This window comes from Nomascus leucogenys, chromosome 6, assembly GCF_006542625.1.
Source record: "Nomascus leucogenys isolate Asia chromosome 6, Asia_NLE_v1, whole genome shotgun sequence".
NCBI classification, from domain to species: domain Eukaryota; kingdom Metazoa; phylum Chordata; class Mammalia; order Primates; family Hylobatidae; genus Nomascus; species Nomascus leucogenys.
In genome coordinates, this window is record NC_044386.1 from 108,361,813 (window position 1) to 108,377,367 (window position 15,555).

At 39.5% G+C, this 15,555-nt stretch overlaps 1 protein-coding gene across 2 annotated transcripts in view; it reads left to right on the forward strand.

Annotated features, from left to right (window-relative positions):
• TICRR (TOPBP1 interacting checkpoint and replication regulator) overlaps window positions 1-15,555 on the forward strand; it is a 53,099-nt gene that overhangs the window by 6,828 nt on the left and 30,716 nt on the right. The window contains exons 2-7 of one of the 2 annotated variants that reach the window (XM_012507137.2): window positions 119-392; window positions 1,734-1,975; window positions 3,154-3,388; window positions 9,494-9,623; window positions 11,877-12,016; window positions 12,856-13,074. In XM_012507137.2, the coding sequence (XP_012362591.2) occupies window positions 119-392; window positions 1,734-1,975; window positions 3,154-3,388; window positions 9,494-9,623; window positions 11,877-12,016; window positions 12,856-13,074 (1,240 nt within the window). The remainder of the gene's footprint in view (window positions 1-118; window positions 393-1,733; window positions 1,976-3,153; window positions 3,389-9,493; window positions 9,624-11,876; window positions 12,017-12,855; window positions 13,075-15,555) is intronic. The other variant, XM_012507138.2, reaches the window with a different exon arrangement.

Below are 15,555 nucleotides of genomic sequence, written 5' to 3' on the forward strand. Positions count from 1 at the left end.
GTTGTGTAATTCGATCCTTTAATATTGGTATCAACTTTACTTTCTCCTGATTTCCTTTACTTTTATTTATGAATGCCTAATTTATAGTAACCTAAGGTTGTTTGTCATTCTATTTTAGTTGTGGGAATCCCCAGACCACCTTGGATACTGGACTGTTTGTGAACTGCTCCACCATGGAGGTGGCACTGTCTTGCCATCTTTCAGCTGGGATTTTGCTCAAGCTGGGGAAATGCTGCTCAGGAGTGAAATAAAGCTGTCAAGTGAACCTCATCTCTCTCCGTGGATTTCAATGCTGCCAACTGATGCCACTTTAAACCGTTTGCTCTGTAATTCTCCTGAGTATGAGGCCTCATTTCCACGAATGGAAGGAATGTTATTTCTCCCTGTTGAAGGTAAGCAAATAATATTTTAAGGTTTTTTTTTTGTAAATCTCAGTTACATTAATTTCTTCAAAGAAGGTTTTAACTTCTTTGGCATTTCTCAGAGCCCAGGCACTCAATGAATGCTTGTTATGAAAGAATTAAAAGACATCAAGGCAAAATCAGAGATATTGTAGGAAAGATTTGAACTCTAATTCAGTACAACTGCCAGCCTGTGTACAAAAAAACAAGTGAATGATTGATTTTAAAGTTTACCAGCTATTCCCAAAGAAGGGTAATATTATTCAGGTGCCCAAGCACATGGGTATACGATTTCATTGCCTCACAGAGGAGATTGATAAATTGAAGACCATAGAGAAACAATGGTCGACTGAAAGAAGAAGTAAATTAGTCTACAGAAACCCAGAATGATGCTTGTTACCAGGAAAAGCAAACATGTTGGAATCTTCATTACATTAGTTTCACCATATGATTTGCTATATGGTAAATCTCATTTCTGAGTACATTGTATATTCACAGAAATAATACCATATAGAGATACATAAATAAAACTGTGTTGTACATTATGTGCAGTTTAAGGAATTTTCAAGAGTAGTTTTGTTTATTTAATTTCATTACATAGTGTTTAGAATTTAACCTCCTCATAAGATATGATGCACTGTACTTTATGGATTTAAGAAGTGGTGTCTTCTTTCTTATAAGTAGTAAACATTGCTTGAATACTTATTTCTTTTTTTCTTTTTTTTTTTTTTTTTTTTTTTTTTTGAGACAAGGTCTCGCTTTGTCACCCAGGCTGGAGTGCAATGGTACGATCATAGCTCAGATCGCAGCTCACTGCAGCCTTGACCTCCTGGGCTCAAGGGATCCTCCCACCTCAGTCTCCCAAGTAGCTGGGACTACAGGCATGAGCCACCACACCTGGCTCATTTTTGTATTTTTTATAGAGATGGGGTTTTGCCGTGATGCCCAGGCTGGTCTTCAACTCATGGACCTCAAGTGATCCTCTGGCCTTAGCCTCCCAAAGTGCTGAGATTGCAGGCATGAGCCACCATGCCTGGCCTTCAATACTTATACTTATTTCTAAGTCATAATTTCTAAGAAGTTCTGCCATCACACATTGCCTTTGTAATTCCGTTTGTTTATAACTTTTTCTATAGAGCTAAATGAACTTGCTATGATGGCTTGGCAGTAGAATAAGAGTTGAAGTGTTCAACTAAGTGACAGTATCTCAATTGACAACTTGATTTTTTTCTTATTGTTATTAAATCTCTTTTTAGTATCTATTCCTTATATTGGAATTTTAATTTTTTCATTTTAATTTGGCATTCTGGTCTAATTAATCTTTATTTCTAGCAGGCAAAGAGATTCAAGAAACATGGACAGTCACCCTAGAGCCCTTGGCCATGCATCAGAGACATTTTCAGAAACCAGTCAGAATTTTTCTAAAAGGCTCAGTGACCCAGTGGTCTCTCCCAACGAGCAGCACTTTGGGCACTGACAGCTGGATGCTACAAAGTCCAGAGGAGAGCACAGCAACTCAAAGGCTGTTATTTCAGCAGTTGGTAAGCAGGCTGACTGCTGAAGAGTTACACCTGGTAGGTATCCTCCACACGGGAAGTTATTCTTGTCTAAGAACACACTGGTAAAGTGAAATAAGTGTGTTTATAAATGCCCTACACAATATAGTCTTAGTAAAACTGATTATGCTTTTGCAAATAATATTGTCGACATTATAGTATCATGACAGCAATGCTCATTAGAGAAGAAATCACTCATTAAATTGCATGTACCAAGAATCCAATTAAGTTAAATTATATTCACATAGGGAAGAAGGCAGTTGGCCAGATGGAGTGCTTATGTTAGGGTAGTAATGTGATGAGTGATTTCTCATTATTTTTAAAATATTCTGTTATATATTTACTACTTTTATATAAGTATTTAAGAAAAAGCTGCTACACAGTAAAATTAGATATAATAGTATAATAGTTGTGTAACTATATACAATGTAATATAATTGTCTGTGTAACTCAGCAGTTGGACAGTAGTTACACAAATGTAGAAATGTCTTCTGAAAAGGAACATATACATACCCAGATTTGATTTAACGGTGATAATTATTTTTAAACTACCAGCAAATTCCTTACCTTACTTTGTCTTTTGCCTTCATACTCTTAGGAGGGGTCTCTATTCTGGTTCCCATTGTAAAATATTATAGAGAAAAATAGGGTAGTCATTGGACAGATGCTGTTCTGAGAGTTGTGTGCTCTGAGGAAAAGAGCACTGGGTTTGGGAGTCAGTGATCTGGATTAGGTCTCAGCTCTGCTGCCTACTGTATGTTCTGGATAAATCTCTCAAATGGTATTTCTGCCTCATGGTTAAGTACATGGGTTTCAAAGTCACATATGCTTGGCATCTTCTCTTACTAAGTAGGTGGCTTTAACAGGTTACTTCTGCCTCAGCCTCAATCCCTCATTTATAAAATGGGGATAATAATTATTTTTACCTCAGGGTGATTGTGAGGATTCAGTGAGCACATAGTAAATACCTAGTAAATATTCCTGGTAATGTCAGGTTTTACTTATTTCTAAGTAGAAATATTAGGACTCTGATTAATAAATTCCCTTCTACCTCTAATAATTATCAAATCTATCTTTTTCATAGTTTTCACATTAATAATAATTGGGAAAATGGTTATTCTGTCTTTTAGTACACTACATTCTTCTTGAGGCATATTGACAATAATATTCCCAACTAATTAGAACTTCTCATGTAGGTTGCTGATGTGGACCCTGGTGAAGGCTGGCCCCCCGTCACTGGAGTTATTTCCCCACTCTCTGCCAATGCTACGATCCTCACTGTGTTCCGCACCAAGGAGGCTGAATTTCAACGACATGTTCTCCAAACAGTTGCGGGTGACAGCCCCCGGGACACAGCTTCCCTTTTCTCAGATGTTGTGGATAGTATATTGAATCAGACTCATGATTCACTTGCAGATACTGCTTCTGCTGGTAAGCTCCTAAACCAGTAACTAACAGAATCTAGGGTGGTTTGCAGTCTTTTCCAGCATCGGGACTTTTTCACTGTGCAGTTAGTAGAACTCCAATATGTTATAACACAGATAAAAGAAAGCTACAATACTTCAGGCAGTGTAAATCATTATTATTTATAGAATTCCTTAAGTACTTCTGAGGAGGCTGCAGTTTCCATGAAACCAGTCTGAAATCGAAGTCATGGTTTTTAATATATTTAATAAATACTGCATATAAAACTGTAGTGATTCTATCTACCCTGCATTGCATTGTTACTATTAGCATTTGCAACTAAATGCATTGTTACTACTAAATCTACCTAGCATAAATAAGGTTTGTATCACATTAGTATTACAAACCTTATTTATGCTAGGTAGATTTAAATATACATATATATGTGTATATATATATATATATATATATATATATATATATATAATCAACTTGATATCTCTTTAATTCGTTCATTTATTCAACAGATTTGAGTACCTGCTCTATGTCAGGCACTGTTCGAGGTACTGGGACTATATTAGAGAACAAAATGGACAAAGATGTCTTCCCATGGAGCTGACTATCTAGTCGGGGGAGACAAAACAATAAGTCAGGAAAATTACGGTTTAGTCTAAAGAGACAAAAGTTATAGTAGTAAAGCAGGAACAAAGGAATGGGGTGTGTTAGGGTAGGGAGGGTTGCAATTTTAAGTAGGGTGGTCAGGGAAGGCCTTGCTGAAAAAATGATATTTGAGCAAAGCCATGAAGGAAGTGATGGCAGGGAGTTGCTGGTAGAGGCAACAGCGAGTGCCAAGGCTCAGAAGGGTGTTAGAGGAATGGCAGGAAAGCCTGTGGCTGCGGTGAAAGGAGCAAGGAGAGAGTAGGAGGGGATGAGGTCAGAGAGCGAGCAGCAGACCAAACTGGGCAGGGCTTTACAGGCACTGAAAAGACTTTGGCTTTTACTATGAGTGAGAGAGGAAGCCTTTGGGGGATTTTCTGCAGTGACACGATCTGACTTAGTTTTAACAGCATTACTCTGGCTTCCATATTGAGAATCGACTATAGACAGGCAAGGATAGAACCAGTCAGAAATATTGCAACAATCAGGCAAGAGATGGTGGGAAATGCAGGGAGTTGGAAGTAGTTGGAGCTCTTGGATATATTTTAAAGGTAAAGCCAACTAAATTTGCTGTTAGATTAAATGTGTAGAGTGAGCTATAGGGAAATTGAAAATGACTGCAGAGACTTTTGGCCTAAGCTACTGGTAGAAAGCAGTTTCCTTCTGAGATAGGGAAGGCTGTGGGAGAACCAGGGACTGGGGTGGTGAGGACCGGAGGGTTTGTTTTGGGCATGGTAAGTCTGAGTTGTTCATCAGACATCCACACATGGTATTGAGTAGGCATCAACTATGCATGTTTGGGTTTTGGAGATTTGTCTGGACTAGAGATGATGGGAGTCATAAGTGATGTTTAAAGCCATGAGATGGGTTAAGATCACCATGAGGGTGGGTGTAGATGGGAGAGAGAAGGGGACTAAGGACTAACCCCTGCACCCCAATGTTAAGCGGTCTGGGGGATGAGGAGAGAGAAACCAGCAAAGGAGACAAAAGGGGGACAGTCACTGAGTTAAAGAAAACCCAGATTGTGGTACCCTGGAAGCCAAGTGAAGACAGGAAGTGCTTGGCTGGGTTATTTACTACTGACAGGCCAAGGAAGATGAAGGCTGCGAGCTGACATTGAACTGGGCAATGTGGATGCTCGTGATACCATCACAACATGATGGTTGTGATACCAGTTTTGGTGGAATTGTGAGGGTAGAAATGTGAGTGGGAATAGGTTCAGGAGAGACTGTGAAAAGAGGAAAACAGTAAGTGCAGACAATTTTTTGGAGTAGTTTTGATCTAAAAGATATTAGAGTAATGAAAACAATGGCTAAAGAGGGAAGAAGGGTCAGGGTTTTTGGTTTTGATTTTTAGAAATAATAATAGCCTGCTTGCATGCTGATGCGATAATATGGTAAAAATTAATGCAGGGGATGGAGAGAATTGTTGGTTAGAGAGCTGTGAGGAAGTGCAAGTGGAGGGGTTGGTCTTGGGAACAAGCACAGTTCATCTGTGACAACTGGGGGAAGGCAAAAATATAAAAGCTGGGATGCCAAGGTGAGTGATGTTGGTGTGAGTGTATGGGGTTCTCTTCCGATTGCTTCAGTTTTTTTAGTGACTTAGGAAGTGACGTCATCAGCTGAAAATGAAGACTTAAGGAGATGCTGGAGGCTGAGGACAGAGGGAAGGAGTAAGTGGCTCTTGAGAGTGTGAAGATAGCATGAAGGTGGAGGAAGGTTGCCGGGATAGTCGTGAAGGTAAAGTGAGATCCCTCTGTGGGCTTGCCTGCCTCCAGCCACATTCACCAGCTGGCACAGCTGCAGAGTAGGCAGGGAGCTGGATTAACCAGGGTTGGGATTTTCCCAAATGAGGGTGGTAAAGCTAGAGAGAGGGGTCAGGGATTCAAAAGTGTGAACAGGAAGAGATTACAGGATTTGTCCATGGAACGAGGCAGGGTAAGGAGGGAAGTGAGGACAACAGAAGGACAGGCAATCAGATCAATGGGTTATAGGGGTCTCAGGATTTCTGGAGCCAATGTGCTCAAAGGAGAGAGCTAAAAAATAGGTGGAGGTGGTCAGAGTGGGGTGCTTGAGATCATAGAGGGTGGTGACCAGGGGGAGAGAGTGACTGAAGGAGGGCAACGCACCAGGGCACCAGAGGTGAGGAATTCAAGGGAACAAAGGCCAGAGTGTTGGTGCATCAAATGTGTGTATGGAAATTATCCAGAGTTAAGACTGAGTAGTACTGGAGAGACTGACGGTGGTGAGTCGGGAGCTAACAGTCTTTGAGGAGTAAGGTGGAATGATCCAGGCTTGTTAGATGACTATGAGAGTGTAGGCTTTGATGTGAGACTCAAAGCTGGATTTTTGTCGTCATTTTCAGCAGGTAGAGGGAAAATGATCTGGAAGAGGCAAGGAGGATACCAGCTCACCTCAGGGCCAAGTGGAAAAAGAGCATGGCGGGGGAGCAGCCAGCTCTCTCCAGTGCTGCAGGGGAAGCAGTGTGTTCAGGGCAGGAGGAGATGGAATTGAGGACATAGGAGATTTTACAGATGAGGGTCAGTGAGTTCCAGAGGGCAGAGTGGGAGGATTTTACGTGTGGAAGGGCTGGGCCGTGGTGACAGGATGGGAGACGGAAGGAGCAGTGAGGAGATTCGAGTGGGCAGACTGGAGTGACCTGGGGGTCTAGGGCTTTGCCTGACGGGAAAAAGCAGCTATCAAGGGGAGCATGAGTTGATTCCTGGTGGTTTCAATGCAGCTAGTGGTGCTGAACCTGTGAGTCTGGGGGGTAAGAAGGGTGGGTGTTTGGCCCACCCCCACTCCTGCCCATGTAGGCGTGGAGACTAGAAGGAGGGCATCTAACTCCGAGGGCCTAGGGCTCCCTCCAAAGCCCTGCCCAGGAGGCCAGTGGAGGGTGGCCTTGTTTTTAGCATGGGGCTCCTGCTTGACATTTGCTGGAAGAGGTGCAGGTAAGTCTATGAGGGGCACTCTCTTTCCATGCAGAGGGAGGCCTGAGGCAGGTATTTCTGGCCTTTCTCCCCTAATCCAGCATACAACGACTTAAGAAGAAATCATGTCATGTTTATTCTCATAGACCTTTACTGCCCTTGTCTGAATTTTGTAATATAACAGCAAATGCAATTATAGGCATTTATGCTGTCATGTGATGTGAAGTTTCTTTTGCTTGTTTAAAAAATTCTACAAAATCTTACACTAAATAATAGCTTTGGGAAAACTACAGTTGGGGCAGACTTCTCAAAATCTTTGGTAGTGATAAAAACTAAGGCAATCCTGGGCGTGGGGACACATGCCTGTAATCCCAGCTCCTCAGGACGCTGAGGCAGGAAGATCGCTTGAGCCCAGGAGTCCAAGACCAACATAGCAAGACCCTGTCTCAATTAAAAACAACAAAAAAAGTGCAATCCTAATAAAAATTCTAGTTTGATGAAAAGACACATTAAACTCATAATAAGTAAACTCCATAATAAATATACCTTATCCTTTAAAAGAAAGGTGAAGATGGCATGATGACGAAGATGTTTGAGGCTGTGGTATTATGGAGACAGGGGCCAATGACAAAGATAGGGAACTACATCATAAGCACTTTCAAGAAAGTGCACGTGGCCAAACAGCCAAGGAGAAGAAAAGGAGAAAAATACGGGTTGAAAGGGCGTAGTATACAGCACTGTGCTCCTCTGGCTTGTTGTATTTAGTTATGTTTGTGCTGCACTTTGAATTCAGCTGCTGCTACTTGGTGGTATAAAATATTAGCACATTAGGAATGATCACATAACCAAAGCAACGTAATATTTTGTACTACTGTCACTACCTGACTTACCAATTGTGTGTAGGCTATTTGTAGAAAAGTTTGTATTGTAGAACAGACTGTATCTTAACTATCTATAGTCGTGGAAGCAGCTCAGAAAAATGTATTTTGGAATCTGGTAAAGGAAGAACTGCAGTATTTTACCAGTACTCTCTGCTGTAGCATGGCCCACAGTTTCTTCCAGGTTATAAATCAGTGTGCCGGCTTATTGTCCAGTCTCCCCACCGTGCTCCATCTGGATGAGGTCCTATTCATGCATTAGTACCTAGCCCAAATACTGCATTCTCCATGAGACCTTCCTTACCCATCTAGACAGAGTTAGCACGTGCTAACATTTATGCGTATCTCCATGACTTCACAAGAGTGGATCTACTCTTCCTATACTGGGAGCTCCTTTAGAAGTAGGCATTGTGTTTATCTCTGAATTCTCTCACTGATAGAAGGCCTAAAACTTGGTTGTCTCAATAAGTTTGAATACATTTTAAGTATTTGGGTTTTTTTCCCCAAGACTTCATTAATGTCTAACGTTTCATTTGTCTGGAGTCTTAGATGGATCTTTCAGAATTACAGAGTTCACTGAAATTTCTGTTACTGTTCCCCCAACCGCCTCCTCCATCAGGCTTATTTTAAGAGATCCTTCTACCCTTACATTCCCCAACACAGAGCCACATCTTCCTATTTCCAATTTACCTACTCAGTGCAGCAGAATTGTGATGTTCTGTAGTTTTGTTACTGTTTATTTATTCTTGTACAAAGCCTTTTTTTTTTGGAGACGGAGTCTCACCCTTGTCACCCAGGTTGGAGTGCAGTGGCGTGATCTCGGCTCACTGCAACCTCCACCTCCCGGGTTCAAGCTTCTCCTGTCTCAGCCTCCCAAATAGCTGGGAACACAGGCACCTGCCACCACGCCTGGCTAATTTTTGTACTTTTAGTAGAGATGGGGTTTTGCCACGTTGGCCAGGCTGGTCTCAAACTCCTGACCTCAGGTGATCCACCCACCTTGGCCTCCCAAAATGCTGGGATTACAGGCGTGAGCCACCGTGCCCAACCATACAAAGCCATTTTTAAGAACAGGACCAGGCGTAGTGGCTCACGCCTGTAATTCCAGCACTTCGGGAGGCCAAGGCAGGCGGATCACCTGAAGTCAGGAGTTCGAGACAGCCTGACCAACGTGGAGAAACCCCGTCTTTACTAAAAATACAAAATTAGCTGGGCGTGGTGGCACGTGTTTGTAATCCCAGCTACTCAGGAGACTGAGGCCGGAGAATTGCTTGAACCCGGGAGGCGGAGGTTGTGGCTCATGAGCCGAGATCGTGCCATTGCACTCCAGCCTGGGCAAGAAGAGTGAAACTCTGTTTCAAAAAAATAATAAAAAGAAGAACAATATATATTTTTAACCTGTTCAGGAACATTTCAGAAATGAGAGGATTTATAGCCAGTAATAAGAACAAAAGACTTTAAATTGTGCCTGTACATTTTTCAGTAGCATTTTTTATTTACCACATAGGCCTGTAGCAGTTTGTGGTGCTGGAGAACAAATGTTAACTATGCACTTTGTATGTCCTTTGGAGGGATGCAGTCAGTCCAGGGGAGGAGCAAGTGCTTAGAATTCTCTGCTTTGGTTCTCATGCCGTTTCCTCTCCTGCCTCTGTTCCTTTGCTCCAATAGCTTCTCCTGTTCCAGAGTGGGCCCAGCAGGAGCTTGGCCACACCACTCCCTGGAGTCCAGCTGTTGTGGAAAAGTGGTTTCCTTTCTGTAACATCAGTGGTGCCAGTTCCGATTTGATGGAGTCATTTGGGTAAAACTTTTTTATATTTCTGAGTACTGATTATTAAAATCAATGTTCAGTTATCTGCATTTTTTTCTTAATAGACCACATTCTCTGAGTATTGTCTAATATTATTAAAAACTAGTTACAAAAATAAGATACTCTCATCTTAGTATATATTGTGAGAGTATGTTAGCTAGATAATATGTTAACAATATATAAATATATACCTGCCAAAAAATTCTTTAAAATTTACCAAAGTAATTCGTCAAGTTAAATATAAATAAATACTTCCTTAAAGTGAGAAAATATTTATAACTAAGTATCAATGCAAATAGAAAACAGCAAACTTGATTAATGTGGCTGAATTTATACTTAAAGAAGTATTTGCAGACTATTTTTGTAAAGAAAAAAGTTAACAACCAATTACTAAGAATCCAACATGAGAAGTAAATAAGAGAGTAACCTCCACCCTACAAAAGAAGGAAAGCAATAAAGATAAGAACAGAAATAAATAGAAAACAAATAAATATAAGTGATCAAGGGAAACAAAAGATGGTTCTTTGAAAAGCCAAGTAAAATAATCTATAGCAAGATCAAGCAATTAAAAGACAATATTAGAAATGTAAACGATATGGCAGAAATTCAAACTATTATTAAGAGGTATAGTTGACGTTTATTTTCTCCACACATATATCCATTCAATTATTCCAACACCATTTGCTAAAAGACTATCTTTTCCCACTAATTACTGCGGCACCTTGTCAAAAATCAACTGGCCACCTTTGTGCAGATGATTTCTAGACAGAATACAGTCCAAAAACTATGTTAATACCACATTATCTTCAATATTGCATTATAGCAATACCGTATACTGTAGCTTTATAGCACCAGTCACTAAATCAGGTAGTGTAAGTCCTCTAAACTTTGGTTTTGTTTTTTTAGAATTTTTTTGGTTATTTTAGATACTTCGTATTTTCATATAAACTTCAGAACCGGCTTGTCAGTTTCCACACACACAAACGTTTGTTGAAACTCTAGGAGTGCATTGAATCATAGATAAATTTGGGAAGAACTGACATCTTAACAATGTTGAGTCATCCGATCCATGAACATGGTGCAGCCATCCATTTATTTAGGTCTCTCTTTAATCTCTCTCAGTGTTTTGTAGTTTTTAATGTACAAATGTGGCCCATGTTATTTTTTTAAATTATCTCTAAGTATTTTTATGAGGTGCAAATATTGAAGTGTTTGAAGACAGTATGATTGTCTTTATAGAAAATCCAGGCCCGGCATGGTGGCTCACACCTGTAACCCCAGTACTTTGGGAAGCAAAGGCCAGTGGATCACTTGAGGCCTGGGGTTCAAGACCAGCCTGACCAACATGGTGAAACCCCGTCTCTACTAAAAATACAAAAAAATTAGCCTGGCGTGGTGGCACATGTCTGCAATCCCAGCTACTTGGGAGGCTGAGGCACAAGATTCACTTGAATCCAGGACACGGAGATTGCAGCGAGCCAAGATCGCACCACTGCACTTCAGGATGGGCGACAGAGCACCAGCACACTTAGGGAGGATTAATCTGCTTCATATTGGCTATATGGATGAAGCCGATAGACCCAACACATATTCCACCCTGTGATATCTGTTCAACTAATGTCACCGTAACTTTCTTCCACTTTTTAATCAGTTATATCAGATAATGGAAAATATTAAAATACAAATAACACATTTTGAATGTTGTGCCATTTTCATAATTTCCTTAATGACAGATATTTAGCTTTAGGTGGAAAAGCATTTAATAACTAATCACCCCTCCTGCCTGCCCTACTTCCTCCTCTTCTCATCAATCCCAAATGAGTTTATTACAATGTGAAAGAATTATTCGAAGTCATTGCAATACTTACTACAATGTATTAACATCATTTTGTACTTTGATATATGGAAACTGAGTAAAAAATAACTATGGAAGCCTGAAGTGAAATATCTGCCATAATTAGACTTGTACCCTAATTCATGAAGAATCCTATTAATAAAAGTCAATATTATATGTAATGGTTAATGGTTTTGTGAACAAGACAGCTTTGGTTCCTGAATTCGTTCAAATCAAAAATGAGAGGAGGGACATTTTCTCTCCTAAGAAAATATATTTTTGAAGGCATCTTGTGGGGACATCTTTTGATTAGCTTTTTAGAGGATAGTGGGTATTTTGGTGTTGTTTATTTCTAAAGCATTTTGCAAAATTAGAATTTTGGTTTTATTCTAGACATCTTGACTTCACAGGTTACTACAGGCTGCCTCAGCTAATAAGGAAGAGTCTTCCAAAACTGAAGGCGAATTAATACATTGCCTTGCCGAGCTCTACCAGAGAAAATCTCGTGAAGAATCCACTATAGCTCATCAAGAAGACAGCAAAAAGAAACGTATGTACCTAGAAAGGCTGTTTCTTAAGGCATTCTTTTTTGAGACTGTACGTTTTAAAAGATGGGCATTTCCTGAAATGAGGTTGAAATGGTAACTAAATAAAGAAGGGCAAATTTTTATATTTAAATTTTAAAATAATTACATTAGTTCAATAGTGATTTTTAAAAAATCACCTAGTCTTATCTGTCTAATGAATAAGCCATTTTCATTTTTAATTATGATAGAAATTCAAATACAACTTTGTGTTCTGCTTATAAGTATTTTTTCTTTTGCTACCTTGCCTTTTTAGATATTATTCCACCTCACTGCTTAACTAAATTTACAAAATTCTCATGTTGTTGAACATTTAGATTGCTTTCAGTTTTCATCATTATAAATAATACTGTAGTATACATTATGCATATAATTTGTTTTTTAAGTAATTACCTTAGCAGAAGTTTCCAGGAACCAGTTACTGTGTCAGAGTATGAAAATTGGCTCTTTATGTAGATTGCTAAACTGTCATTCAGAAAAATTTCATCACCATTTTTGGTGGCCATTGGGTAACACCAAAATAAGTCTGTTTGGCATTTGCCTGATGGGAAAACCATCCATTGAGATGTTTAGTTCCAATCCAATCACATTGAGATGTTTAGTTCCTAAACTTCGGTTAAAAGAAAGGTTCTCTTTCTACCCTGTGTGTGGGCAGAAAGAGATGCAAGAACTTCCTAATTCAAATCATTCTGGAGGGATATGCTTCGTTTTGATATTCTTTCACAGTAATCTGAATTAAAGTATTTCTTGATCCCACAGAAGTGGAAGGCAATTTACTTTCCCTCCTCTGATGTTGTTTTGGTAGGAGGTGTCCCTCGTACTCCAGTGAGACAGAAGATGAATACCATGTGCCGTTCCTTAAAGATGTTGAATGTTGCAAGGCTGAATGTGAAGGCCCAGAAGTTACATCCAGATGGCAGTCCGGATGTGGCTGGGGAGAAAGGAATCCAAAAGATACCCTGTGGGAGAACAGTAGATAAATTGGAAGACAGAGGAAGAACACTAAGAAGTTCTAAACCTAAAGGTATTCCTCTTAGTCTGTAATTTACTCTTTTATACCCCTCTTTTTTAGAAATAAAATTTAATCATACTCTTAGTTTATTGACTATCTGCTACATGCCCAAAAAGGTGTTATGGTGAATAAGTAAATAAGATAATGTCCTATTCTTAGATTTATAATCTAGCTGCAAAGATAAAACAAATGAACTAATAAACAAATACATATACATATATATGTATGTATATATATAAAATGAAATACTAGGACTAGTAAGAGAGCCAAAAGTCTAAAACAGAAAATGCAAGCCCATTTAGGAAGTAAAGACTAGACTAGGAGTTCAGAAAGGGAAGATAAGGGCTGGATAAGCTGTGGAAGCTTCTAGGAACCGCTGGAGTCCAAGCCAGACTTCCAAGAATGGGCAGAGTTAGACAACAGAAAGATAAAGGAGCATTCCAGGTGGAGAATTAGCATAAGCAAAGTCACAAGGCCCATGGCTTGGGCGTAGAACAAATGGTTAAAGAAGTTTTACATTTGTGAATAAAGGGAGAAGAAAATGGGTTTATGAGTAATCTAGGGCTAGGTTATTGACATCTTTCAAAGGTGGGAATAATTTAATCCAGCAGCTTCTGTTTTCCTATTTTTTTCTTTTTTTAAAAAAAAAAAAATGAATTGTGCTGTGTTTTGATGTCATCTCTGAGTTCTGAAAATTCTGGAGTGGGCCGGGTGTGGTGGCTCACACCTGTAATCCCAGCACTTTGGGAGGCCGAGGTGGGCAGATCATGAGGTCAGGAGTTTGAGACCAGCCTGGCCAATATGGTGAAACCCTGTCTCTACTGAAAATACAAAAATTAGCTTGGCATGGTGGCGTGCACCTATAGTCCCAGCTACTCGGAAGGCTGAGGCAAGCAAATCGCTTGAACCTGGGAGGCGGAGGTTGTGGTGAGCCGAGATTGCGCCACTGCACTCCAGCCTGGGAGACAGAGCGAGACTCTGTCTCAAAAGAAAAAAAAAAAAGGAAAGAAAATTCTGAAGTGTGAATTTTATGCTCCTTTACAATTTTTTTTTTTTCCTGTGGAATGTGAGAGCCATATATGATAATCAGTTTGAATGGGACAGAACACCTTTAGTGGGCTAGTAAAGGTGTGTGAAATGTGCTTGATACACGCAAGGGAAGGCCAAAACAACAGTACTGAAGACAGTGTGGCAGGAACATAATTTCTGGACTAGATTCTGTCCAGAAATAGACCTGCACAATAGTGGGCAATTGATTTTTGACAAAGATGCCCCAATAATTCCGTGAGAGATAATCTTTTCAATAAATGATGCTGGAACAACTAGATACCTTTATGGAAACAAAATTAGACCTTACTTTTAATAGTATTTTGAATTCCTGCTATTTTTAATATTTATGCCTTCTCTCTCTCTCTTTAACTGCTCAATCTTGCTATAGAGTTTTCTGTTTTATTTCTCTTTTCTTTTTTTGTTGTTTTTTGTTTGTTTGTTTGTTTTTTGAGACTGAGTTTTGCTCTTTTTGCCCAGGCTGGAGTACAATGGCATGATCTTGGCTCACTGCAACCTCTGCCTCCCGGGTTCAAGCGATTCTTCTGTCTCAGCCTCCCAAGTAGCTGGGATTACAGGCGCATGCCACCACACCCAGCTAATTTTTGTATTTTTTAGTAGAGACGGGGTTTTATCATATTGGTCAGACTGATTTCGAACTCCTAACCTCAGGTGATCAGCCTGCCTCGGTCTCCTAAAGTGCTAGGATTACAAGTGTGAGCCACTGCGCCCAGCCTTATTTGGCTTTTCAAAGAACTGTCTTTTGTTTCTGTTGATTGCTGTTGTTGCTTTGTTTTCTGTTCATTTCTGTTCTTTATGATTACCTTCCTACCTTTATTTTTGGGGTTTACTCTCTCATATTACTTCACATATTGGACCCTTAGCTAGTTAATTGTTTTTAATTTATCTGCTTTACAAAAATAATCACTTAAGTCTAAAGTCTGTACATTTTCTCTTTAAGTATAACTAACTGCATTATATATTTACTGTTTTCTATTTTCATTGATATTTATAAATATTTTCTGACATCCATAATATAAGGGAGTGTTTTATAATTAGCTTTTAATATTTTTGGACTGTGCTCAATGTGGTCTGTAAGATTGATTCTTTAATATTTGCTGAAACTGACCTAATGTGTGGTCAAGTTTTGTTAATGTTCTATGTGCACTTGAAAATAATGTGTATTCTCTAATTGTTGAATATCTGATTTTATACACGTCTGTACATCAAGTTTATTAATGTTTGAATATTCAACATTTTTAGTAATTTTTTTCTGCTGCTTTTATCTATTACTAAGATGATTATATTAGTCTTCCACTATTATATCATCTTTGCTCCTTTGTCAAAGATCAGTTGAGGCCAAGTGCTGTGACTCATGCCTGTAATCCTAGCACTTTGGGAGGCTGAGGCGGGCAGATCACCTGAGGTCAGAAGTTTGAGATCAGC